Genomic DNA, 24,761 nt, shown 5'->3' with positions numbered 1-24,761 from the left:
TTAATATTTAATTTAGATACAAATAATCATCCTTAACAAAATGATGACCTTACAACAGGCAAAAGACTGAAACACGAATGATATTGAAACATTTGTTTTTACTTTAAAACATTTACAATACCAGAATGACACTTTGATTAAATAACATGGAATATGTAAAGTCTCTAAGGACCTCTTTATTTTTAACTTGTGTTTCATTATCACTTGTCATCCCTCAAAGCGATTCCAGGTTTTATTTTGAAGGCTCCACCGGAAGTCGAAACGTAACGCGCTCAGCTGATAAAGTGCCTCACAGAGTGTAAACAGACATTTCACAACGTGCTTCACAGAAGGAGAGAGAAGGAGTTAACTAAGTTTCCAAACAGCGAAAATCATGAAATACTTCAGACAATGGTAAGAAACATTACTTCATTTATAAACTAAAAGCTTAATTTACAGTACATTTTACATTTAACATTAACAGTTTCATTTAGTTCGATTATTTTGTCATATGTTGTTCATACAATGATAACCCACATATGTAATTGTATATGTCAGTGAATAAGGTGTAATGCTGCTGGGTTGAATATATCTGCAGAATAAAACCAATATCAGTGATTGTTTCCTCCCTGTGAGCGGCTTCATGCTGCGGACCAGCAGGGGGCAGCTGTTTCGTTTCTGAAGAACCTAAACAAGCCAGTGATAAACGAAACCTATTCCACTGAAATAGATGATAGTCTATGCAGCTCACTGGGGACAGTGCTGCCAAATGAGTTTCGATTTACTTAATATGACAAATAGATGAAGACACTTCTGTTCTTAAGCATTACATACACAGAATATTCTCAAGTATACAATTTCGAATTGCTTACTGACTCATGATGTTATTTATAATAATATATTAAAGTATTCTGTTTCCAAAGCATATATTGAAAATAATTGTAACTGTTAGATCTATATATAATTATATACAGTATAAAATAGTTAATAGTAATAGTTAATTAGCCAGTAATCGGCTGTGACGCCACCCTCCATTACTGTAAGTGGAAAGCTTCTGAACACACTTTGAATAAATGATGGATATTTCAATAATGTTAGTTATTCTGTATCATTAGGATTCAGTTCTACATATATTTTTACTTTAAAGGTATGGTGTGTAAGATTTTCCAGAATTTAAATGTATAGCATTTATTAAATAAACCAACAGAAAGTAACGAGGTTACAGTGTTGACTTAATGTGAAATAATATGTATTGTGTTGTGGATGTATAACACACACAATCTTATGTCATCTTTATTATGTTGGTGTGACAGATTATGAAAATAAAAAGTATGTGTTTCTCATAAAAACTGATTCTTTCAGGTTTTTCCTACAACTACTGTGTTTCCTGATTGGCAGTTTAGTTGGTGAGTAAAGGTGTAGTGTTTTCTTGCTGCCTTAGTTTCAAGGATTAGAAGCAATCTTATCATGTGCTGTCCGGAATTGAATAGCACACCCTCTGAAGCCCTACCAGTGTGTGGGCAGAGCCAGTTGTTTAGACACAAAACAGTTGCTGTTCTCTGCAGAAATCACATAAATGTCGTCGGATCAAGGCTCTTATTATTCTCGGGAGGACAAATCACTCTGTTAGTTTTTCCGGTGGCATATTTTAATTCTCTCCTCAGTGTTACGGTCGATGAACTTTAGTTCAAGCCGCTGCAAACAGAGAAGGAATTAAGACAGAAATATAATTGGACCTTTTGGGACTTAAACATTTTTGCTAAATCATCTGACATGTATAGATGGAAAAAGCCTCTACCGTGAAACTGCTAAAGACTGATCGACATCCAACATGACAAGGAACATGCACAAGCTGCCACATGACATAGTTGGGATTGGCCCCTGTGCAAATCTTTGTATTGTCCCTTAAACCACACAATACTATTTTCCAAAGAAGCGTTTACAGGGTCTGTTGGCAACCACGGCCTGATTAAGAACCCATGTGTTTCCACTGCAGCCGTGCTGGTTCTCAGCCCACAATGTAGGTTCAACTCGGCACTAAGTATTTACCTGGGTGGCACCAAGAGCCGAGAGTCGGATACATCGGAGGCATAAGCACACCCCAGGGCACTCTCTGAACAGACATTGCATCTCAGGTGATCTCAAGATCCACTGACATGCATTCATCTCATATAACCAGTTATATACAAAAGAAAGTCTGAATTAAAATATAGATTGGACTGACCACATTTTATCGTAATGCCTTGTGGATCAGGACTGCGTTCCCAGCAGCGTCAACAGCATGATGGGATTTCGACCGCCTGCTTAGAGCTGGCTTGGGAGACAGCAGTGTTATCAGAGGACAGCGTTGGGGGGACAGGAACCCGAGCAGCTCCAGCAGCATCAGCCCTGACACCTGAACCAAGGGGAAATGACTCACCTTAACGAGGCCCTGTTGGCAGAGCACTGACGCCTCAAGACTTCTCTTACACTGCCTGATCAGTTGCCTCAACCTGCAATCCAGTCACACCCAAATATGGTCCAGACACGACATGCCCCAGAATCCACCAGTCGCTGCTGCATCTCAGAACACAGCGACAGCAAATCGTCCCAGAAAGCAAGCGACCCTGCATATGCCCAAGTATGCCCCATAAGAGGCACCATCTGTCCTGTTTCCATGACTTTAGCAAAGACCTGACCGGCCAAGACCTGACCAGCCAAGACCTGACCGGCAAAGACCTGACCGGCAAAGACCTGACCGGCCAAGACCTGACCGGCCAAGACCTGACCGGCAAAGACCTGACCGGCCAAGACCTGACCGGCCAAGACCTGACCGGCAAAGACCTGACCAGCCAAGACCTGACCGGCCAAGACCTGACCAGCCAAGACCTGACCAGCAAAGACCTGACCGTCCAAGACCTGACCGGCCAAGTCAGGAGTAGAGGCACTAAAAATAGCCAAAATTCCACAATATCAGTGGACATTGAACAATGAGTGGAGTGGGCATGTCGAGTCCTTCCGCTGCTGTCATGGAGGGCAGTGGAGACCAACACCACGAAGGACAAGGAGAGAGTACGCTGCTACACAGACCTGCAAGATTGCTGACCAAATTCGACATGTCCCCAGAGATGTATGGACAGCAGTTCTAATCCATAACCGTACCACCTGCCAAGAACCCCTCCAAGACCTATACCACCGCATAGAGGGTCTCGAACAGCACTGGATTCAGCCATAGAATAATACGAAGGAGGAGGTTTGAGAGGCCAGCAACTTATAGCAGATACTCCCTTTGGAGGTAATGGCCTTTGAGAAGGAGCATGATCCAGCGGAGGGGCATGCCGCTGCCAAGCTGGCTCTATAGCACCAGAGGAGGACAAATTAAATGCTCCACCAGTGCAGCACAGAGACAACAACTCCAACCACCCCAGCCCTTCTTCTATAGACAACGCGGCACCTCAGTGAGCAAGGCCACGCCCTACGACGGTGCGGTTGAAAGATAAAACCAGAAGCGTGAGAAGATGCTGCAGACGTTTGTGGATGACTCTGGTAAGGACTGGGACACACTTTCTAGGGTCACCTTACCATTCAAAACATATCCTCTTTGGACCACCATGATGTTGACAGAGATGGCAAACGTATACACATAATTCGCTCCAGTTGTCTTGCTGTCTTCTTCCTTGCTTTGTTGAAATAGCTTCGTAGGCTACTGGCTTGAGATAAGGCCAGGTCAGGACTCCCTGGAAGAAGAGATCTTGTATCTCAATGGGACATTCCTGGATAAATAAAGGATACATAAAAAAATTAAAATAAAAAAAGGCGCCATGTATTGCTTCCTGCTGACTGAGGCCGTCTGCACAGCTTCAGGGATTCTGGGAAACGCCTTGAGCTGAGTTCTCGATTGTCCCTCTTCTTTAGAGAACACCAGGAAATGACGGATACACCAAATGTGTTTCCTGTATGACATTAGGTTGAAATAGGCGGGCAATGACTCATAATAATAATGATCACGCCACCAAAAGGTAACAAGCACTGTTTGGAAAATGTAAGAAGTAAAAGTAAAAAGTTGTCATAAAAAGAAATAGTGGTATTGATACCAGAAATATCTTCTTAAGTACAGTAACAAAGTATTTGTACTTCACTGCTTCCCACCCCGTGTTGAGGACCCTTTCCTCCATGTCTTCCAGACTCCTTTTCCCTGTCCTCCGCCACGAGCCCCCTGTCCGTCACCTTCAAGGTAGGAAACCAGGCGGTGCTTCCCTGCAGCTGGAAGCAGCGCCTGGGGGAGGAGGCGCCCTCCACCTGCTACATCCAGTGGAACAGCCCTGCCGACACCATATTTGAGCTGCAGGGGGAGAAGAAGTGGCAGGCGGAAGAGTTTCAGGGCCGGGTGGAGGTTCCAGAGGAGAAGCTGAAGTCCGGGGACTGTTCTCTGGTCATCAGTGACGTGCAGATTGGAGACACAGGGAGATACGAGAGCTTCATGCTGGTGGATGGAGCGAGGTCCACCAAGACCAAGGTCTTCATTCAGAGTGTCAAGCTGTCTGTATCCGGTGAGTGGGCTTATCTTTCTATTCTTTATTTCATCTCATCAGTATTGGGCCGGGAATTTCACACCTAGGACTTCAGTAGTTTCCTACCTGAACACATCCACCTGTTAATACCATTATTACGACGTCACGCCGATAGAAAGCATTAGTATCATACAGAAATGCAGCACAACAGAGCGTTGCATCACAGACAGGTATCTCATGTTGCGAATGAATGCCGTTACTAAAGCAAGAAACCAACATAACACAATGCAACAAGTCTCCTTTCGCTGCAGCCACAGCTGCGCCACATACATCATCTCTAGGAGACGCATCAATGTTTACTTAATAAATGACAAGGAAATATAAAAAACATTTAAATATAAGTCATTATAGCCTATCCAAGTCCAAATCTGATTGGTCAATGCAACAGTTTCATTGCCATTCGTTTTAAGCTGCAATGCCCGCACTGTCGACCCAGCAACACATTCTCACTGAAATGTGATTGGATAAAAGCTCCAACATTAATAACTGTTACTGGAGCAACCGAGCGCTGCAGAGAAAAGCTATGACATGAAGAGAATAGACTGTTGGAAATAATGTAATACATGTTAATGAAAAAACGATATTAAAGGTTAGTCATGGATCGTGTTTGCGCAGCAGAGAAGGCCCTGCTGCCCCGACGGCCCACCACTGCATCTCACATCGTCTTCTTCCAGGACTTTATTTATCTCTTATTATTTTGCCTGTAGATTTAATAATAACGAATAACTCTTTTCCTATTCTATCATTCAATGTTACCTAATGTTCTCTCTCCATCACTCTTTCAATTTGTTCTCATCTTCTGCTTTCTCTTCGCGTCTAAAGTTTCTTTCTGCCCCAATTCTAATCTCTAACGTAATAACGTAATGTTCTCATTCTGCTTTGTGTGTTCCAGTTCTTGTCTTATATCTTCTCTCATATATTCTTATGTGATCCATTTATTTAGTCTTTAATGATGCTGAGGTCTTTACTCTTTTGAATATTGTTTTCTTTTTCCTCTTAGACTATAAATCCATTCTGTTTCGAGGTCCAGGTGAGGATTTAGTTCTGGATCTGTACACCCAGCACTCTGGGAAGGTCGTGTTCCAGGACAGGTAAGCTGCTCCCCTTCTCATCATCCTACTCTTTTCTTTTCACATTTCTCTCATCTGTTGTTTGCTCCTTTGGTCTCTGCCCCCACACCCCCACGAAGCGGCTGTGTGCGTCAGAGTAACACAGGTCACAGGCTGCAAGTGAAGAGATGATTCACCGGATGAAAGCTTAACAGAGAATGAATTGTGGGTTTTAGAAAAAACACTTGACGTAGAACTTTCGAAAGTAGGAAGATCTCATTTCTTAATAAAACGTTTCATTGGTTTTTCCCCATTACATTTAGTATTGAGTTTTGTCATGAGGCGGTGCCGGAACATGCGCTGTACTTTAGTTTAGTTTAAGCTCCACGGAGGCAGTATTTACACATCAGACTGTTTGATGCCGAGTAAACTTTAAGGCTTTTTGCCCTCTGAGAAAATGACTTTCACAGGAAGTGGAGTTGTGTGGACTCAAATGTAGGAGAATGGAATCTTTTAACCGAAAATACTTTCATCCTTAGGTGTAATAAAGGAAAGACAAGGAGAACAGAACTTCCTGTAAAACAACCTACAGGAATCCAATAATGACTACAGGGAAAAGAAGAACTGAAATATAATGTGAACTACAGAGGGGACGTGTGCACAGGAGGTCAGGTGATTGCTGGGCTGATGGGGAACAGCAGCAACTGATAAGGCCAGGACAGACAATCAAAACAGGCGAGAGAAGAAGAAGAAACAGGAACAAAAAAAGAATATACATACCACTTAAAACGTCCAAATAAACGAGGAACAATATCAAATAAGAACTAGTTTTGTGTCTCAATAGAGTGGTGCAGTGACACGTCCTAAAACCCGGAAGTAAGCGGCACATAAAAGTAGGGTAGACATGTGGAGATTATCCGGCTGAACAAAACGTGCATTTATCAAACAGGTCCGTTTCCACAGACCTTATTTCCAGCTGTTTTCCACAACCCTCTGGAGAAAGCCCGTTGCTTTCTGTGGAGGGAACCCGAGCGCAGCTTACTTCCGGGTTTCAGGACGCGTCACTGCACCACTCATTATGTTCGGTGTTAAGTCCCAATGCAAATCCTTTATTGGGTTAATCGAGCGATCTGTAATGATTTTCTACGGCAAACAATAACATTGCTCGCTGGCTAACAGAGGTTACTTCCTGTGAGGGCAAGCAGCCATGTTGATTAAGCCAACGATACATGGGCGAAATGCATTCACTGTGCAAGTGTTCATGGTACAACAGGGCAGTGTGCAAAGAAAAGTGTCCAAATAGATGTTCAGCATAGCATCATGGAATAATCACTGTTCTAGCGTAGCATACAAACCTTTCATCATTGTTTTGTTTGCCTCTGACTGAAGTGCTCTGTGCTCCACAGGAACAGCTCAGAGTGGTCGGTCGTGTGGATGAGGGGCGAGGAAGACAGTGAGCGAATGGAGCAAGATGTGGCAAATGAGCGGCTGACAATCAAGAACTTAAAGAGCTCGGACGAAGGAATGTACAAAGTTATGGACGAGCAGGGCCTCGCTGTCAGCACCGTGCTGCTGTCGGTCATCGGTGAGGCTCTTTCTCCTACTTTTCTTATATTTCACTGTTTGAGTCTTTCATCGAGCTTAAAGAAACGCAACATGCTCTCTGATTCCAGCTTCTGAAATGCGCAACCATATAAATGAAGTTCTGATACGGCTAAACTCCATTCTCAGCCGGCTTCGAGGGAAACTGATTTTTCCTCCTGGATTACGAACACAGTTTTAATCAGGGAGAGCAATCTGCGGCCCCTCGAGACCTAATGCAGAAGGCAGGTTGGTTGTTTAAGAACCAGGTGGGAATGTGAGCATCTTCTCCTTCTGGAAACACAGGTATCCAGAGTGAACATCTCACAGTGTCCACAGGTAATTCCAATCCACTCTGAACAAGGATTAAAACCACAGTCCTGAACCACGAAATGTTTTGTTGAAAACGTTTCTCTTTTCTTCCCATCCCTCAGCAGACATTCGGTACATGCTACACATGGAAGTCGACTCTCGTAACGGACTTTAAGATCTTCATACATTCTGCTACCAGCGAGTAGATGGAGATCTTTTGGTGGTTTATTTGAAGCAATCTCAAAAACTCTTTGTTTCCTCTAATTATCCGGGAGCTTAACTTAAACATAAACCATTTTTGTAAGGAAAAATTAAATAAATGTATGTTTCATGTAGTAGCTGTAAGTATAAGCTCTAAACTTGAAAACTCTTTCCTGCAATGTTTATTTTGTTACCCCTGAATGGCTTTGCATGATCTGGCCAAACACGACCACCTGCCAGGTCATTTCCCAACATGATGTCCACTCCACTCACGGGCAACTCTGGACGAACACCAACCTCCACTTCTCTCTGGATCCAATCACAGGACAGAAACAGTTTATGCTCAGGCACAGAAATGGTTTGCAGACCAATCCCTCTGACTGGAACACAGCGCCCCCTGTCTGAATCTGGAGGAAAAGGAAAGATGGCCTCCCTCACAAAAGTATTCAAAGCGCCCGAGTCCCTCAAAATCCTGACTTGAACTTTCTTGTCACTCCCAACCAGTTACAAAACCGTCAGAGATAAACGAAGCATAACCCGACTCCACCTCTGAGATATCGATTGCCTTGCCCTGCATCTGCAATGGAGCCAAGACTTCTGTTTCACCGACTCTGGGATTATGAACAGTTGTAGCCAAACCAACTGACTTCACACGGAAATGGTTGCTTTTCCCCTCTAGCAAAGGACATTCTTGTTTCCAATGACCCTGTTGATGGCAATAATGTGCCATTAGGGTGGTGTGCACACTTTGGAGACAAAGATCCTGCTCTCTGGGATTCATTCCTTTCATAACGCTCACCAAAGATGCGCCTGTGCGTCAACACATACTCATCAGCCAGTACTGCTGCCTCCCTAGGACATGTGACTTTATGTTCATTAATATAGGCTGCAATGTTCTCAAGGACCGACTGTTTCAACTGCTCCAGAATGATCACATAACTGCTCCAATGTTTTTACCCCAGAAGAAGAGTACCAGCGCTTGAAATGCAAGAACAAATCCCGTGTAAATTCCACATGTGTTTTGTTACCACTCTTTCGCCAGTCTCTAAAACGTTGGCGGTACGCTTCAGGCACCAACTCATAAGCCTTCAAAACAGACGATTTCACCGTATCATCATCTTTAAGGGCATCAGAAGATAAAGCGGAGCAGGCTTCTTGTGCTTTACCTGTAAACACACACTGCAACATTAGAGTTCTGTCCTCACCAGGCAACCCTTGAGTCAGCAACACGCTCAGACAGACACAAGAAAGTGTCTATATCATTTTCATTAAAGGTGGGGTAGGTAAGTTTCAGAAACCAGCTCGAGATACACTTTTTGTTATATTCCATGGAATGCTCTTAACATCCCGATAGCAATGAATATCTGAAGTGCTTTGACAAAAAATCCATAAAAAAATGTCCTCTGTAGAAGCCGTAATACTGTAAAAAGTACAACCAATCCTACCTGCCTGTCAGCCTTCCATCGGGGCACAAACTTCTCTCGTGCCCTCATTGGTCATGTGCGCGTGCGTGTGTGTTGGAGGAGGGGCTCTGTAAGGAAGTGGCAGATTTTCTCCGGTTGTGTATTTTCAAATTCTAGCGATCTCGAGCCGGTTTCTCAAACTTACCTACCCCACCTTTAAACTTTGGCAACAACAGTAAATGACTTGCAACATTGAAGCGTGAACTTACAAGTTCCTCATTAAATGCTGATGCAAACCTTCTACCTGCCCTAATCAGAGCCGATGCAGACCTTCTACCTGCCCTAATCAAAGCCGATGCAGACCTTCTACCTGCCCTAATCAGAGCCGATGCAGACCTTCTACCTACCCTAATCAAAGCCGATGCAGACCTTCTACCTGCCCTAATCAGAGCCGATGCAGACCTTCTACCTGCCCTAATCAAAGCCGATGCAGACCTTCTACCTGCCCTAATCAGAGCCGATGCAGACCTTCTACCTGCCCTAATCAAAGCCGATGCAGACCTTCTACCTGCCCTAATCAGAGCCGATGCAGACCTTCTACCTGCCCTAATCAAAGCCGATGCAGACCTTCTACCTGCCCTAATCAAAGCCGATGCAGACCTTCTACCTGCCCTAATCAAAGCCGATGCAGACCTTCTACCTGCCCTAATCAGAGCCGATGCAGACCTTCTACCTACCCTAATCAAAGCCGATGCAGACCTTCTACCTGCCCTAATCAGAGCCGATGCAGACCTTCTACCTGCCCTAATCAAAGCCGATGCAGACCTTCTACCTGCCCTAATCAGAGCCGATGCAGACCTTCTACCTGCCCTAATCAGAGCCGATGCAGACCTTCTACCTGCCCTAATCAAAGCCGATGCAGACCTTCTACCTGCCCTAATCAAAGCCGATGCAGACCTTCTACCTGCCCTAATCAAAGCCGATGCAGACCTTCTACCTGCCCTAATCAGAGCCGATGCAGACCTTCTACCTGCCCTAATCAGAGCCGATGCAGACCTTCTACCTGCCCTAATCAAAGCCGATGCAGACCTTCTACCTGCCCTAATCAAAGCCGATGCAGACCTTCTACCTGCCCTAATCAAAGCCGATGCAGACCTTCTACCTGCCCTAATCAGAGCCGATGCAGACCTTCTACCTACCCTAATCAAAGCCGATGCAGACCTTCTACCTGCCCTAATCAGAGCCGATGCAGACCTTCTACCTGCCCTAATCAGAGCCGATGCAGACCTTCTACCTGCCCTAATCAGAGCCGATGCAGACCTTCTACCTGCCCTAATCAGAGCCGATGCAGACCTTCTACCTGCCCTAATCAAAGCCGATGCAGACCTTCTACCTGCCCTATTCAAAGCCGATGCAGACCTTCTACCTGCCCTAATCAGAGCCGATGCAGACCTTCTACCTGCCCTAATCAAAGCCGATGCAGACCTTCTACCTGCCCTAATCAGAGCCGATGCAGACCTTCTACCTGCCCTAATCAGAGCCGATGTGTGCAGTTCCAATTGTTCCTTTTTGTATTTGATTTGTTCCACCTCTTTTTCAAGAATCAACAATTCTTTCTGTTGTTCAAATGTTAAGCCAGACACATCATTGGTGACAATGCTCTTACCTCCCCGGTCCATCAGTCTAGCAAATGAGCCTTTATAACGCCTTTCAGGGTTTCCTTTGTTTGGAATCAACAGAGTAATAATGAGCAATCTGCTCCTTTGTGCATTGCGCCAACAGCTCATCCGAGGGACACTGAACAACATCTTCCACAATGTTAGCTTCATTCACTTTAAATATAGCAAGAACATATCCCATGTTTCTACAAATGTCACATTGATCTCTTCGCTAGTCTGCTTTCACCATACATTCACTTTCCTTTCATCCAGACCCTTCTACTGGTCTCCAGTAACTCTTGTGTTCTCCTCAAACCCCCCCACCCCCGTTCACTTGTCCTTACTTGCCTTGTATATCCACGTATTCCCATGCATATGTTGGACCCCTGCTCTCCTTTTTAGACTCCTCCCCTGCTTTCTAGCTGGATACGTGTATTTGGTAGGGCTGGGTATCCTTTTGAAAAATACATTAGCGGTATCTTTAAAGTTGTAATACCAATACATCGATGAATTAGTTTTTGGTTCGATGCCCGAAACGAGCTCTGTGGTTAACGCAAGCTATAGAGATTTTCATTTTATGTGTTATGTCAGTAAATACCCCGCTGGTGAATGTTTCATTCTCCTATGTGTCTTAAAAATGGTGGTTGCTAACAAGTAGCTAAAGGAGACTACTACTCGCTAAATATTAGCCGCCTTTAGTTTAGCGGTGGTGTCATTAAATCATTTGACGCTCAGGTAGACGGTGTATAGCCTAACATTAGCTTTACATTTCCGGAAATTGCATTGCTTCAACTATTCTAAAAGTGGTGTTAATATGTGGAGATTATCTTGCTGAACAAAATGTATAAATACCATGAAGGTTTGTTAGCCACAGATCGTATTTTCTACAATAATCCAACGGTAAATCCCCTTGCTAATTGTCGAGGGAGCCCTTGCTATGCTAACTAACGGGTTGCCCTAAGGCTGCACCACTCGACACTGCAACCACATTGTGTACCCGTCATGCTAATGGAAGCATCTAGTTGGGCAAAATGCCATTACTATTCCTCCCAAACCCAAAGGATTTTTATTAGAATACAATGTTCAAATTATTTAAAGAATTATACAAATGATTATACCCCACACCCCGGACTGTGTGTGCTGCTGCAGTGATGGGTGAATAAAGCGTGGGCACATGAGGGTTAATGCAGATATTGTTTGACTTGAGATGTTTAAAGTCATTTTATCATTCAGATATCAAACTGATGGCCCTTTTTGACTCAAAGTTCCTAACTTCACCGTTGGGTTTTTGCAATGTTGTTCTGCAGATAATAAAATGTCCATTCCAGCTTCTCTAAATCCAAGATGTCTCTAAATATTCTCTTGTCATTTCAAAACTGTCACGCCTCTGTCTTGTCCCTTTTTTCTGCATCAAATGTTTCTTTCACACAAATGTTAGATGAATTTCCATCTCTGTCACATGCAACTGATTTTAATGTTATGTGTTTTGACAGAAGGCTCCAAAGCTGTCAAACTCGCCCAGACAATGGAACATCAAGTACCAACAGGTGAGGAATCAGACCAACAGACAACTCACTTGAAGTAACTCCAATAACAAGTGATCTGAAATAACCTCTATCTGCGCCCTCTGATGTGTTCCAGGTGGTGCCGTCAGAGGCAGCTGTTCGGCTCTTCTTCTCTTGTCTGTTCTTATCACAGAAATGCTTCATCTTTTCTAAGAAACTTCTCTGTACAAAATAACTGCACCTATATCAAAAGACTACACTATAGCCAGCAAACAATGTAAGTTCTGTTTTTCCTAGATATTATCGTAGTGTTTCTAAACTTTAACCTAAAAGCTAATGAGCTAGATAGACCTGTGTTGGATTGCAGTGAATTTAAGTTAAGTTTGCAAAACCAATATGGTATCAAATGTTGGAACAAAACATGTAAATGAATAAATATATCTTCACCAAAAAATATTTGAGAAAATATTCACCAACTTGAGGAAACATGTGCAGGGTTTACTAAATGTGCTGCATAAAGAAAGCGCTGCAACACAACGGGAACCGGGGGACACTGAACAGTGACGCACACAGCTGGGACCGGAGCGCTTGGTGACGTTCGTGGATTGTAAATTGGCCACATGTCCTAAAATGTTTTATCGGCTTATTTTATCAAATGTGATATCATGATCCTGCTGATATTATTGCAGATCTGCTGTGAGCTAGCTAGCTATGGTAGCTAACTTAGTCATTTCAAATATACTGAAAAGAACACTTACAGTTATGAAACAGACTAACTCTGCAAACACAGACAGTTGTCCAACTTTATAATCCTGGACGTCAGTCACCAAGCGCTCCAGTCCCACCTGTGTGCGTCGCCTTTTCCGTTGTGTTTGAGCTTCTTGCGTTTCTTTTATGCAGCGCTGACGCTACATGCTGCACACGTTTAGTCAGGTTGGTGAATGTTTTCTAAACGCTGCGCATGTGTTGTAAGTGTGTGAAGATGTTTCTCCATTTGCTTGTGTTTTGGAACACCTGTGGTTTTCTATTTGCATCGTTTTTGAAAGTGCAGCGCCTTTGTCCTAATGGAAGTGTTTTGGAGAGAGATGTAGGATTGTTTCATGACTGGTTAAAACAGTGTCAAAAATATTTCAGGAGTAAAGAAAAAAATACAAAGTACAACAATTTCTCAAATCAGAGAGTGGAAAAACTGTGAAAATGTTTGGCGAATAATACAACACAAGACTGTATGCATGTATATGGGATGTATGTTTGTGTGTGCGGGTATGTATGTGCTTGCATTTGTATTTAATAAGAACTTTTTGTTGTTGTAAATACTGATTAATTTCTATAAAGATTGAGTCACCTGTTTGTGTGATATTTCTATTTATGTTTTTATGTTGAAATGCATTGAGTTCATGAATAAATACAAATAAAGCCATCTAACACAACCATGTCACATTTCCATTATTTATTGTTAAACGCCACAAACATTTGTTTCCACTGGAATGACTTTTTACGCAAATAAGTGCAAACATTTTATTTTGCACAGCTAAATAAATAAGAAAAGGCACACCAGATCTTCCATACTCACTGCAATGAAGTGAGGGAATGAGTCCGTAGAGGGGTCAGTGCTGTTCTGTATGAGTAATTACATTAATAATTTAGTCCCTATTTTGTATTCTTCTCTCTGCTGCTTTCATGCTTTCTTCTGTGTATTGTTTCTAAGATATTCTGAATCCAAGTCTGATATTGTTTTGTCTCTGAAACGCTTTATGTGGATTAATCCACCGCTGAAAATAGTCCCCAGGCCAGCCATTATTTCCTCCTGTTCTCTGGCGCCACCCAACGACCAGAGGCTTCTCTGCCAGAGCAGCGACCCGTCTCTGTTATAACCAACATCCACAGAAGGTTGGTGACTCAGGTTCAAAACAGAACATCCAAAAGCACCTGTTTAAATGTATCGAATGTAACGGTGACTCCACGCACTCCGCGGTCCATCACAAACAATCAGAGTGATAGCATATCGAACACATTCAAACTGGCTTCATCGTGTCAGGTCTTTAGCAGGTAAATCATTTTAATCAATGATTTTATCACCAAGCACAATCTGGATGTTATGTTTTTAACTGAAACTTGCTTAGACCCAAACAATAGCACAGCTGTTCTTATAGAATCAACTTTAGTTGTATGAGTCAGGCAAGACTGCGTAAGAAAGGGGTGGAGTAGCTCTTTTGCTTAATGACTTATTCAATGCAAGCAGACGATGTTTGGGAACTTTGCTTCTTTTGAATATGTGGCCCTTCAGCTGAAATGCTCCTCTCGAGCTCTGTTCCTAAATATCTATAGACCACCCAAATACTGTGCAAGCTTTTTTGATGATTTTACTGAACTGCTGTCTATAGTGTGTATTGACTTTGACCGTCTAGTCATTGTTGGTGATTTTAACATCCATGTTGACAACCCCCAGGACAGAGGGGCTAAAGAACTGTTTTGTGTTCTTGATAGCTATGGACTGACTCAGCATGTGACGGAGCCCACGCACAATAAGGGGCACACTCTGGACTTAATGATCTCAAAGGGTCTGAATATCTCTGAGGTCGTGGTGACTGATGTTGCACTCTCTGATCATTCCTGTGTTCTTTGAGAGCTCTGTCACCGGCCATTGAACTGTTAAGAAAGAGGTAACCGCGAGACGTCACTTAACTGCGACTCTCGTCAGCGATCTGAATTATCAAAGAGAGCGCCAGTAGAAAACTACAACTGTCATATCTTTTTGTATCGGTGCGTTTGTGTTCACATCAACGTTTAATTTGTTAAATAAAAGAGCATTTCCTTTCATTTATTTTAACATGTTTTCAATTTCAGCAGAAAACTATAAGCAGCAGAACTGAGTGGACGTTAACATGTTCATCTATCATCAGTAGTATTGGTTGCATACATCGTAAGTCTAATGCACAGCTTGATTGTTGTCATTAGGGTGATCAATTCTCCGCACATCTCTGAGGAGATGAAATAAATAGAACATTCAATAACTGGTCCGTGTGGATCCGACGATCTGCAGCTGGAGGGGAGATGCAGCAACGTGTGTGTTGTGAATGCTTTACAGAATACATGCCATCAGGGGCGGAGACTCGAGGAGACTCCAGGTGTGAGTGCAGGTGTGTGTGCAGGTGTGTGTGCAGGTGTGTGTGCAGGTGTGTGTGCAGGTGTGTGTCCCCGCGGACGCAGCTTCCTGCTAGAAGTTGGGTTTGTGCTTCTTCACCTCCACCATGAGGTGGTGCAGGTTGATGAGCTCCGAGCGGACGGCCAGGCTCCTGAAGCTGGGCTGGTTCAGGACCTTGTGGAAGCCGTGGTAGTACTGGATCAGCTGGGTCAGAGCGCCCTGCAACAGAGTCATGCCTTTAATACCACTCGCTTCCTCTCTTCTCTGTCAGTCTATTTCCTCTTCCTCTTCCTACTTCCCTTTGTGATAATGATCATACAGTATATCATTTCAATGCACAGGAAGTGAGCTCTAACCCAAAGAAAGATCATTGACTAATGTAAGTATTAGCTGTGAATGAAAACAAAATGTATTCCATTAATTCATGTTGGATAACACCATTGCATTGTGGGAACGCTCGGGGTTAAACATTTAGTCAACGAGATGTTCCTGTTTTGCCATTTGACTGAAAACAAAATCATGCTTTTACATAAAAAAGAAAACCACCACCACAGTTTTGAACTAACTAAAATATATGTTTCCAAATATTTACTTTTCAGTAATCTGATAATCTGATAAATTGCAATAATAAAATACATTTATAAATAAGATGTCAGTGGCCCAGGGCCGCTCCGCCCTGTGGTGTGACTGTTGTCATGTTGTTGGACTTAAAGGTGAGAAATTAGATTTGTTGTAGCAATATTAAAATAAAGATTCTTTGATAGATTCCCGAGGACGGCTGCAACTAATTATCTGCCAGATTAAATTGTGCACAATATATCATAATAGAGATAAATGTCCAATGAGATGTCCATGATCAAGTTTGCTCAGCGCAAGACCCAAATGATTGGTTTATATAGAACAAAGAAAAGCAAAACATCTCCATATCAGAAGGGCTATAAACCTAATTCAATGTTTTTGTTGATAGACTAAATGATTAGTCTAATAATGGATTAACCATTAACTCCATTAACCATTACTGATCATAATCATCACTTTCAATCAACGAACCTTTATTTACACTTGGACAGAACACAGATCTTCTGGTAACAAAGCTCACAGGATTCAAACAAAAGCATCAACACTTCAGGAGAGCACGAGTTACTCTGAGATACGACCCAGTGAGGACGTCAGACTTCTTACTTTCCTCTTCTGGAAAGTGTGTTGATGAGTTTCAGATCTCAGAAGGACTCCATGTTACTCAGAGCCAACGTGAAAACAAAAGAATAATGGTCATGTTTCCCTCAGGAGAGATTATTAATGTTTTAAAGGACCATCGGCCTCGTCCATGAATTGTAAAAATGATAAAAATGTAACCTCTAAAAACATAGTCATGTGGTGAATGTCGTCTCGTGGGACTCCACGGCCCAGGACGCATGTCTTCACTCATTATTAAGTCATTATTCTTGCTATTTCTTACCTGTTTTTAAATCAATTCAGACCCTAAAATGTATATATGGATGTATGCCATGAGCTGCTCAGAGTTCCCAGTGCTCTTCGGTATGCGAGTGCTTAGACTAACATTTGAGAAGCCATCACAAGGACTCCATATGTAGAGAAAGGAGCTTTGTGCAGGAGGAACATGGGGAGAGAAGAACACTACAGGTTCATCCCAATTGCCTATCTGGCCTCCTCCTTTCCGTCACTAGCGTCTCTTCCTCACGTCTTAGCTCCGCCCCCATAAGACGCGAGGACAGAGGAGTCCTCCGGTATGAGTTGGGATGTCCTCGTTCACTTTTAAACAACCCCTTTTCTCCCGGCCGACTGCACTCAGTTTCCTACATAACTATATGATGTGTATTTATGTGTGTACTATTGTCTTTCTGTTGTTGTTGTTGCAATAGTCTTAGCTTTTATAAATGCCACAACCCTGACACCCAGAGAACAGCTGTTCAAGAGAGCTACCCAGGTGTCTGACAGAAAGCCACATTCATACCACCTCTGTACCATCCTGGAGAAACACCATGTCTTGACTTTTGACCATTTTAAGTCTTTTAAAAGTATGTGTTTTCTTTATAATGTTTACACGGACTGCCCCCCCCCCCCCATCCACAGACAACACTCTGGACGCTGCACTAGGTCAGAAACCAGAGGACACTGTGAGGTCCACCGCAGACGGTCCACTTTTGGACAAAATGTCCTCTAATTAAAGACAGCTCGTTGTGGAACAGCCTCCCAGCTGAGACACGGGATCGTCCCACTCTCAATAGGTTCAAAGGTCAACTCAAAGAACGGTTGAGAAACAAACAGACGTGCGATCACCGCTAACTGCACTTTAACACGGGGGTATCTCCTCTTGCACCTGAGGCAGCTCTTGTGTCTTCTCTTGCACTCTATATGTCGGAGCTGCTATATTGTACCTCCATGTGGTAAATACTTGGGTGCTGCTCTTGCTCTTTTGCACTTTTTGCATATCATGTATTTTGGTTTTTGCTTGTTGGTTTTAAGTGTTCATGAAGGTGCATTTCCTGCTCAATAAACGATCCAATGAAAAATGAAATAAATCAATCCCTTCAAACCTGTGTCATTTAGTTTTGACATATTTACTGTAATTCATTTGTCCATCTCTTTTTATTCATGGTTTTCGGTCCTGTGTTTGCAGGACTCAAAGACTCAAATCTAATTTTTTAAATAATAATAATAATGATAATAATAATAATCAGTGGATTAAAGGTGGGGTAGGTAAGTTTGAGAAACCGGCTCGAGATCGCTAGAATTTGAAAATACACAACCGGAGAAAATCTGCCACTTCCTCACAGAGCCCCTCCTCCAACACACATGACCAATGAGGGCACGAGATAAGTTTGTGCCCCGATGGGAGGCTGACAGGCAGGTAGGCCATCCAATCGATTGGTTGTACTTTTTACAGCGTCACGGCTTCTACAGATTACATTTTTTTATGGATTTGTTGTCAAAGCACTTCAGATATTCATTGCTATCGGGATGTTAAGAGCATTCCATGGAATATAACAACACGTGTATCTCGAGCCGGTTTCTCAAACTTACCTACCCCTCCTTTAATAGATTTTTCATTCTGTTATTAGAGCTCGTTTCAGATGCACTTTCGTATTGGATGTTGTAATGTCATTTCTGGGGGGTGGGGGGGGTCTCACCTGGATGATGCTGGTTCCATTCTTGAAGTTGGTGAAGGACCTCATCACATCCTGACTCATCGCCTCCACAGACTGTTTCCACGAGCTGGAAAAGCCCCGAATCAGTTGAGTGATACGAGCTACACACACACACACACACACACACACACACACACACACACACACACACACACACACACACACACACACACACACACACACACACACACACACACACACACACACACACACACACCACACACACACACACACACACACACACACACACACACACACACACACACACACACACACACACACACACACACACACACACACACACACACACACACACACACACACACACACACACACACACACACACACACACACACACACACACACACACACACTATGGTGAGTGAGAGAGGAAACAGCGAGAAGTGTGCTATCTGAGAAAAAGGATGTGGGCAGCTGAATCTTTGAGCCAGAAAGAGAGGAAACAAAACTGAGCGGAGCGCTGATGAATACGCCGTCCTACTCAGTAAAAAGAAAGTGAAGCGGGAAGTGAAGGAATCCGGCTCACGCTGGCACGTCTGAGTTGAAGTGGCAGCTGTTCAGCTTTAATGAGGTTATATTTTATATTCTTTCTGAGCTTTGGCTTATTCCAGATATATTTGGATTCCTTATTTCTTTAAAACATACTTAATATAGTTTTCAATTACGCGTTTAAAAAAAAAAAAATGTTTTCAAAGGGCCCCACTAGCCTCTGGAGGGAACACAGGGGTCGCAGCCTTTGCAGAGCATTTACATCTCTTCACAAACCTCTAGAGCAGCGTTTCTCACACTTTTTCATACCAAGGACTTAACCAATAAAAAAACACTCGCGGACCACCTAACTCCACAAATATCCAAAATCACATCGTTTTTCTAGAACAGATTACAAATCGCCTGAAAATGGTACAAACAAGTGGCAACATGTGTGACGAAGGTGTTTCGCTGGGCTATATCATACAATCGAAAGTGAAACTTAAGCTCGCTCCATTGCGGAGATATTGCCGCGAGAGTGCGTACAACTTTAATTTAATAATTTATTTAAAATGTGAAATTGTACCAATATACTCACGGACCACTAGGGGGCGCTCACGGACCACCAGTGGTCCGCGGACCACACTTTGAGAAGCACTGCTCTAGAACACACTGGAGGAGAGGGATCAAGCTGAATGAAATGGACTCTTCTCACCTTCATCGTTCTTCAGTCGGTCCAGCTGCCCTTTCTCCATCAGAGCCTCGGCCTCCTTCACGAAGGCGATCATCCCTCCGAAGGGGGGGGACAGAATCTCCTCGATAAACTCCTGCAGGGAGTCAGGGTCCCAGTTTTAGTAAGTGTGAACATTTGAAAGATTTGACAGTTAATCTGCTTTATATTTCACAGCTTATTAAACGTTAAGAATTCATACTTTGAATGTTTTAATGTATATACATGTATTATGTATTTATTCCTGAAGTTAAATAAAAGGAAATATATATAATGGCGTAATAAGTCATTGTGGGTAAAAAAAGAAAGAAAGAAAAAGAACCTTGAAAGAAGATCCTCTGAGATTACAATGACAAATGCAGGAATCATTCATTAAAACAGTTTTCATAAAAAAGGGTAATAATAATAATAACAACAAATGAATACATTTCTCTCCCAATTCAGTGCTATTTTCTTGTGATTCTTAAGGATCCCTGGTAACATGTCTTCATGTATGTGATTCCCATATGTGCCGTGGGTATATAGCTTAACATAGTGACACCTTATTTTAAAAAGCGGTCGTCGTCACACTTGTAGCCCTGAGCACAGAGAGGACGGAGAAAGGAGGAAGGGTACATGGTTTCAGATGTCTCATCGTACGAGAGATATTTCCTCTGAATGGGACTGATGCCCTCTGTGGTATTTACCTGGGTCCTGGCCAGGAGCAGCTGCTGGAAACCTTCCACCTCCTTACTGTCGTCGGCTGCCCTCTCCTGGACACAGACAACAAAGGTTTCAATGTCCATCATCTAAGACCGGGGGGTCAAACTCAAACACTCAGTGGGCCAGAATAAAAAGTGGGTGCTAGTGGAGGGCCGGACTGGTTCAATGTTTCTTGCAGAACGTATTGAAATGAACTTATTGCACGTATTACACCTGGAACTAACAAAGCTTCAATGATTGTCTATTAAAACAACATTAAATAATCAGCTGCTTTCATTTCTCATGGCTCGATCTGCAGCTCCTCCAGAGTCATTTCTTATGAGTACATTCTCCCACAGCTCGATCTGCAGCTCCTCCAGAGTCATTTCTTATGAGTACATTCTCCCACAGCTCGATCTGCAGCTCCTCCAGAGTCATTTCTTATGAGTACATTCTCCCACAGGCCAACAGCAGCTTCAACAAAACTATTGCCCTCAAAGAGAAACCAAACATGCCCTGCTGTCGTGAGAGAGAAAGTGCAGAAGGAAGCATCCATTGAGCTCAGTGTGCTGCTCTGGGATGCTAGCTCAGACACTTGGCCTCTCATCTCGGGGGCAAGGTCATTAATGTTTGGGGTCCGGCTCTGAGCGGAGGAGACCCTCAGGATGGAGGGAAGGAGCAATATACCGCCGGGCCAGAGCTAACAGGAATTACAAATGATCCTGCGGGCCGACATTAAATCCACCAAGGGCCTGATTTGGCCCCCGGGCCTGGAGTTTGACACCTGTGCTCTAAGAGGACACGGAGCAGGAAAGAGGACACCCTTGATTAACGCTTTCACGTGACAACAGGAAACAAAGAGGAGATCAGAATGAAAACAGGAGATGGAGCAGCATGTGAGGCTGACCATGAGGACGCTGAGCATCATGTCGTAGTTGTTGATGAGGAAGATGAGCTGGTCTCTTCTGGAGGGAAACTCTGCCGCCATCTTCAGAACAAAGTTCTCCACCTCCACCTGGAAAACAAACGCTCAGGTTTCCTTCTGTACGACTTTAGGAGGAGCAGACATCGCTGCCGCTACACGGCGTCTCTTCCACAGGACAACCGGAGACTCGGCAGCTCTCACACAAACCTACACTGTTGCCCAGCACTAAGGGGGAGAGGGAAGATGTGCCTTTCTGATTTGTTCTTGAATGTTCCCTTTAAGTACGTAATCGGTTCTTTTTGCATATATGTCCTGCCCTCGTAACTTCATCTGTTATCAGAGTCATTTCACATGGTGTGGTTTATCCGTCCCAGGTGGCAACACTGTCTATACACGTACAACCTTCTGTCTTCTTACACAAGTGTGTGTGTGTGTGTGTGTGTGTGTGTGTGTGTGTGTGTGTGTGTGTGTGTGTGTGTGTGTGTGTGTGTGTGTGTGTGTGTGTGTGTGTACCTGCAGCTGTCCCAGCAGAGTGTGTGTTTTCTCGTTGGTAAACGTCTGGTTGATGCTGACGATGGCCGACGAGAACTCTGCGTAACGACGAGTGATCTGAAATCAACAAACACACTGTTGAAAGCGCTGATATGCAGGGTGTGTGTGTGTGTGTGTGTGTGTGTGTGTGTGTGTGTGTGTGTGTGTGTGTGTGTGTGTGTGTGTGTGTGTGTGGACCTACGTAGTGCGGTCTGGTATCCAGTACTCCCAGTTTCTGAGGGTCTGTATTTCTGATGCTGTTGATGTTCATCTCCAGGATCAGTTCAAACCTCGGCCACAGCAGCTCCAACACCGCCTCCCAGTACCTGACACACACACACACACACACACACACACACACACACACACACACACACACACACACACACACACACACACACACACACACACACACACACACACACACACACACACACACACACACACACACACACACACACACACACACACACACACACACACACACACACACACACACACACACACACACACACACACACACACACACACACACACACACACACACACACACACACACACACACACACACACACACAAGATATGTTTACGTTTTGTTGTCTGAAGCTCATCAAAGTGGCGGTTGCTCCAAAAGTCTACATGAGACTAAACGTCATGGTGCAGAGCTTTAGCTTTAGCTTAGCGGTGGTGACGTGAAGTGGAGCGTCGGTGATGAGCTTTGTTTATAGCCCAGTGTTAACAGCAGTGTTAATATGTGGAGATTATGTTGCTGAACAAAACGTGTCTGTCACAGATCTTATTTTCTCCAAATCAAGTGTTTTGACGAGGAGCCCTTATGATGCTAACTTCCAGGCTATCCTCCAAAGACATGTCATCACTGCAGCGGTAGGATGATGTCTGCAGACACACCCACGCCGTGTCTCCCCCTGCCGGGTGGAAAGGCTTCTCAGGCATGCTTTGCTTTGAAATGACTAACTGATGACACTGACTTGTCCAGAGCGGGGATGGTCCTCTTGACGGTGATGGCTCTGAAGCGGAGGATGATGTGGATGCAGAGGAAGACGGCGATGCTGTCGTAGCAGTCGGACACATAAGTGGACATGCTCTTCTGCAGGGAGGGAGCACACACACGAGACACTGAATATCACAATATGCCGCCATGTTGTCTCTAATGTAGACTTGAGAGGAGCTGAAGGTTTGAGCACAACAGAGAAGGTTTCTTGGTCGTACCAGGAACATGCTGAGAGTTTTCCCCATGATGCTGTTGAAGAGGTCGAGGGCAGAGTTTCCGGTCACCATGAAGAAGTCGGAGAGGAAGAGGAACTCCCTGCAGCCGTTGTCCAGCAGAGCGTAGTGCTGGCTGCGGAACAGCGTCTCATAGGGATACTGCGGGAGGAACGCATGGGTTTACTTCAGACACAACATCTTGTGTCACAATTTCATTTGGATTCTTGTCGCCATGACTCAGTTTGAAATGAATTACATTTAGTACATAGTACTAAAGATATACTTAAATATTCTGAGCTTACAAAGCAATGATGGCGAAAGCAAAGTCAAGTGTGTGAAAGATTATGGAATATTTATATTTTAAACACCCATTTCAATTTATGACAATCACATACAAAGGTAAACCTAGGACACATCGTAATATTTATGTATTCCTAACTTGCACAAACAAGAAAACAAGGCAAAGTTGCAAATACAACAAGTTCACGTTGCATACAAATAAAAATACAGCCCGTTATATAAATTACAATGGTACATTTACCACTAGTTTTTACTTTCTTAAAAACTTGCCCTGTTAACATTTTATTCTACATAAAATAAATAATATATAAAACTGGCATTTCTGTGGAATGTATCAACATATAACTGATTATTGCTTGAAACAACTTTGACTTGTCGTATGATTACAGTCAGTCAGTAGCTGTAAAAGGTTTGTTGGCAGAACATTGTTTTTAATAAATATTATTTTAAATACCAGAAAAAGACCTGCCACAAGATGTCAGTGTTGACCTACACCTCAGTAGGCTACATGATGAGAAGTGAAGCTTCACATCAGCGTTTCTGGGATACATTCACAAGTTGGCTACTAGGCGAGATGGACTGAATGTTCAATATGTTTTTAAAAACAGATTTCCCTTTTCTTTCTTTCAATACCCCGTAATCATTTGTGCATTTTGTTCTCAAGCTCTACCTCAGGCATTTACATTTATAAAAAAAACTGCAAAATGTATAATGTATGTGTATAGAATTCTATTTCTGTATATATTATATTTGTGTAAGACGTTCGTCTACTACACTGTATGCTAACTTATTCTGTTTATGTTGTGTCATCCATCAATGCTTATGTTATGAACGGCTTCTGGCAATGCCTTGCTAAATGTGTTTAGCTTCTTGCAGCTCTTTGTTTATCCAGCGCTTTTAGTAAGCGTGTTTCTCCCCATTTAAATGTTTTTGAAAGTGTTAGCGTGTTTGCACCGGTCAGCCACCGTCCATTTGGCACATGTTTGCTGCGTTCACACCGGACGCAATGCGAATATTCGCTTCGCTATAGTCGCTCGAGTTTCACCGCGATTGTCAGCTGTGTTTACTCGCATCATTCAAACAAGACGCGCTGGCAAGGGAGCTACTACTACAACAAGATGAACATATGTGACCGTGATTTAATTGTAATACACGTTTCTAAATGATGCCGACGTAACAACACACTGATACCGGTTAGTAAACACCATGAATTAAGGCTTTGACAAGTCTGCAGACAGACGGCAGAGAAACACCTTTTAGAATGCGTGTTCCCTGAATGGAGCTTGGCTAAGCTACCGCAGTATATGCTCCGACCGTCCACACTC

At 43.4% G+C, this 24,761-nt stretch overlaps 3 protein-coding genes across 4 annotated transcripts in view; 2 read left to right on the top strand and 1 right to left on the bottom strand.

The window, feature by feature from the left end:
- Positions 1–285: 285 nt before the first annotated feature.
- On the top strand, positions 286–13,668 carry igldcp (Ig-like domain-containing protein). The gene is made up of 7 exons (XM_034094126.2): positions 286–393; positions 1,342–1,385; positions 4,143–4,508; positions 5,530–5,620; positions 6,985–7,163; positions 12,227–12,280; positions 12,375–13,668. The coding sequence occupies exons 1-7, from the start codon at positions 374–376 to the stop codon at positions 12,449–12,451; spliced, it is 831 nt and encodes a 276-aa protein (XP_033950017.1). The 5' UTR covers positions 286–373; the 3' UTR covers positions 12,452–13,668.
- On the top strand, positions 1,392–4,136 carry LOC117454865 (uncharacterized protein slr1851-like). Its single transcript, XM_034094132.1, has 2 exons — positions 1,392–2,114; positions 2,234–4,136. Exon 2 carries the CDS (start codon positions 2,602–2,604, stop codon positions 2,950–2,952), a length of 351 nt encoding a protein of 116 aa, XP_033950023.1. The 5' UTR covers positions 1,392–2,114; positions 2,234–2,601; the 3' UTR covers positions 2,953–4,136.
- A 5-nt stretch (positions 13,669–13,673) lies between the features above and the next one.
- Positions 13,674–24,761, bottom strand: part of vps52 (VPS52 subunit of GARP complex) — a 24,395-nt gene continuing 13,307 nt past the window's right edge. For both annotated transcript variants that reach the window (XM_034094362.2, XM_071204779.1), the window contains exons 12-20: positions 23,140–23,295; positions 22,899–23,017; positions 22,112–22,235; positions 21,892–21,987; positions 21,361–21,468; positions 20,459–20,524; positions 19,758–19,869; positions 18,536–18,654; positions 13,674–15,602 (exon numbers count right to left, since the gene is read on the bottom strand). In XM_034094362.2, the coding sequence (XP_033950253.1) occupies positions 15,456–15,602; positions 18,536–18,654; positions 19,758–19,869; positions 20,459–20,524; positions 21,361–21,468; positions 21,892–21,987; positions 22,112–22,235; positions 22,899–23,017; positions 23,140–23,295 (1,047 nt within the window). In that variant the 3' untranslated portion in view covers positions 13,674–15,455. The remainder of the gene's footprint in view (positions 15,603–18,535; positions 18,655–19,757; positions 19,870–20,458; positions 20,525–21,360; positions 21,469–21,891; positions 21,988–22,111; positions 22,236–22,898; positions 23,018–23,139; positions 23,296–24,761) is intronic.

The sequence above is a fragment of the Pseudochaenichthys georgianus genome, chromosome 11 (assembly GCF_902827115.2).
Source record: "Pseudochaenichthys georgianus chromosome 11, fPseGeo1.2, whole genome shotgun sequence".
NCBI classification, from domain to species: Eukaryota; Metazoa; Chordata; class Actinopteri; order Perciformes; family Channichthyidae; genus Pseudochaenichthys; species Pseudochaenichthys georgianus.
The sequence above is the reverse complement of the archived record's forward strand: the minus strand, read 5'-3'. Positions and strand labels throughout refer to the sequence as shown.